Below are 1,011 nucleotides of genomic sequence, written 5' to 3'. Positions count from 1 at the left end.
TGTCCCCTGACTGTCCCCATGTCCTCTGACTGTCCCCGTGTCCCCACAGTGGCCTGGGCGCCTACGACACCGCAGTGAGCATGGACGCCAACGGCACCATCCTGGGTGAGTGTGGGGGTGACACGGGGACAGGGGTGCCTGCTGTCCCTGAGTGACCACTGCCCCGAGTGACTGCCCATTGCCCCGAGTGCCCGCTCCCCCGAGTGCCCGGTGTCCCGAGTGACTGAGTGACCCCTGTCCCGAGTGCCCGGTGTCCTGAGTGATCGCTGCCCTCGAGTGACCACTGCCCTGAGTGCCTGGTGTCCCGAGTGACCCCTGTCCCGAGTGCCCGGTGTCTTGAGTGATCGCTGCCCCCGAGTGACCACTACCTTGAGTGCCCACTGCCCTGAGTGCCCGCTGTCCCGAGTCCCCGGTGTCCCGAGTCACTGAGTGCCCGGTGTCCCGAGTCCCCGCTGTCCCGAGTGCCCGGTGTCCCGAGTGCCCGGTGTCCCGAGTGCCCGCTGTCCCGAGTCCCCGGTGTCCCGAGTCCCCGCTGTCCCGTCCGCAGCGTCCCGGTTCATGGCGTACCAGCGGCCGCTGCGAACATCTCAGGATTTCACCGCCGCGCTGCGCTCCGCCCGCGCCCTGGCCGAGCGCATCACCCGCACCCTGCGCAGGGTGCCCGGCACCGACCCCGCCTTCCGCGTCTTCCCCTACACGTGAGTGGGGGGTCCCGGGCACCGCGGGGACCCCCGGGGCTGGGGGGGTGACGGTGCCCGCTCCCGGTGCCCCTTCTGCCCCTCTTGGGGGTCTCCAGTGGGTCGGGCCCCGGTGGGGGTGGGCAGTTTAAGGGTGCCCATCCTGGGGTCGGGGGTGGTCCCAGTTTGGGGGTTCCTGGTTGGGGGTGCCCAGGTCAGAGAGCCCATCCTGGGGTGCCCCGGTGCCCTTTTTGGGGGTCACAAGGAGGGGCTTAGAGGAGGTCCCAACTCGGGGGTGCCCAGGTCAGGGGTGACCGGTTAAGGGATGTCCACA

The 1,011-nt window shown here is 69.9% G+C and overlaps 1 protein-coding gene across 1 annotated transcript in view; it reads left to right on the top strand.

Annotated features, from left to right (window-relative positions):
• Positions 1-1,011, top strand: part of LOC107199325 (NPC1-like intracellular cholesterol transporter 1) — a gene marked incomplete at both ends in the record, with an annotated part of 13,774 nt that overhangs the window by 10,323 nt on the left and 2,440 nt on the right. The window contains 3 exons of the mRNA XM_033511753.1: positions 44-105; positions 548-698; positions 797-845. Of these exons, the coding sequence (XP_033367644.1) occupies positions 44-105; positions 548-698; positions 797-845 (262 nt within the window). The remainder of the gene's footprint in view (positions 1-43; positions 106-547; positions 699-796; positions 846-1,011) is intronic.

This window comes from Parus major, unplaced genomic scaffold (genome assembly GCF_001522545.3).
Source record: "Parus major isolate Abel unplaced genomic scaffold, Parus_major1.1 Scaffold580, whole genome shotgun sequence".
Classification (NCBI taxonomy): Eukaryota; Metazoa; Chordata; class Aves; order Passeriformes; family Paridae; genus Parus; species Parus major.
Note: the sequence above shows the minus strand (reverse complement) of the source record. Positions and strands in the feature narration are given on the sequence as shown.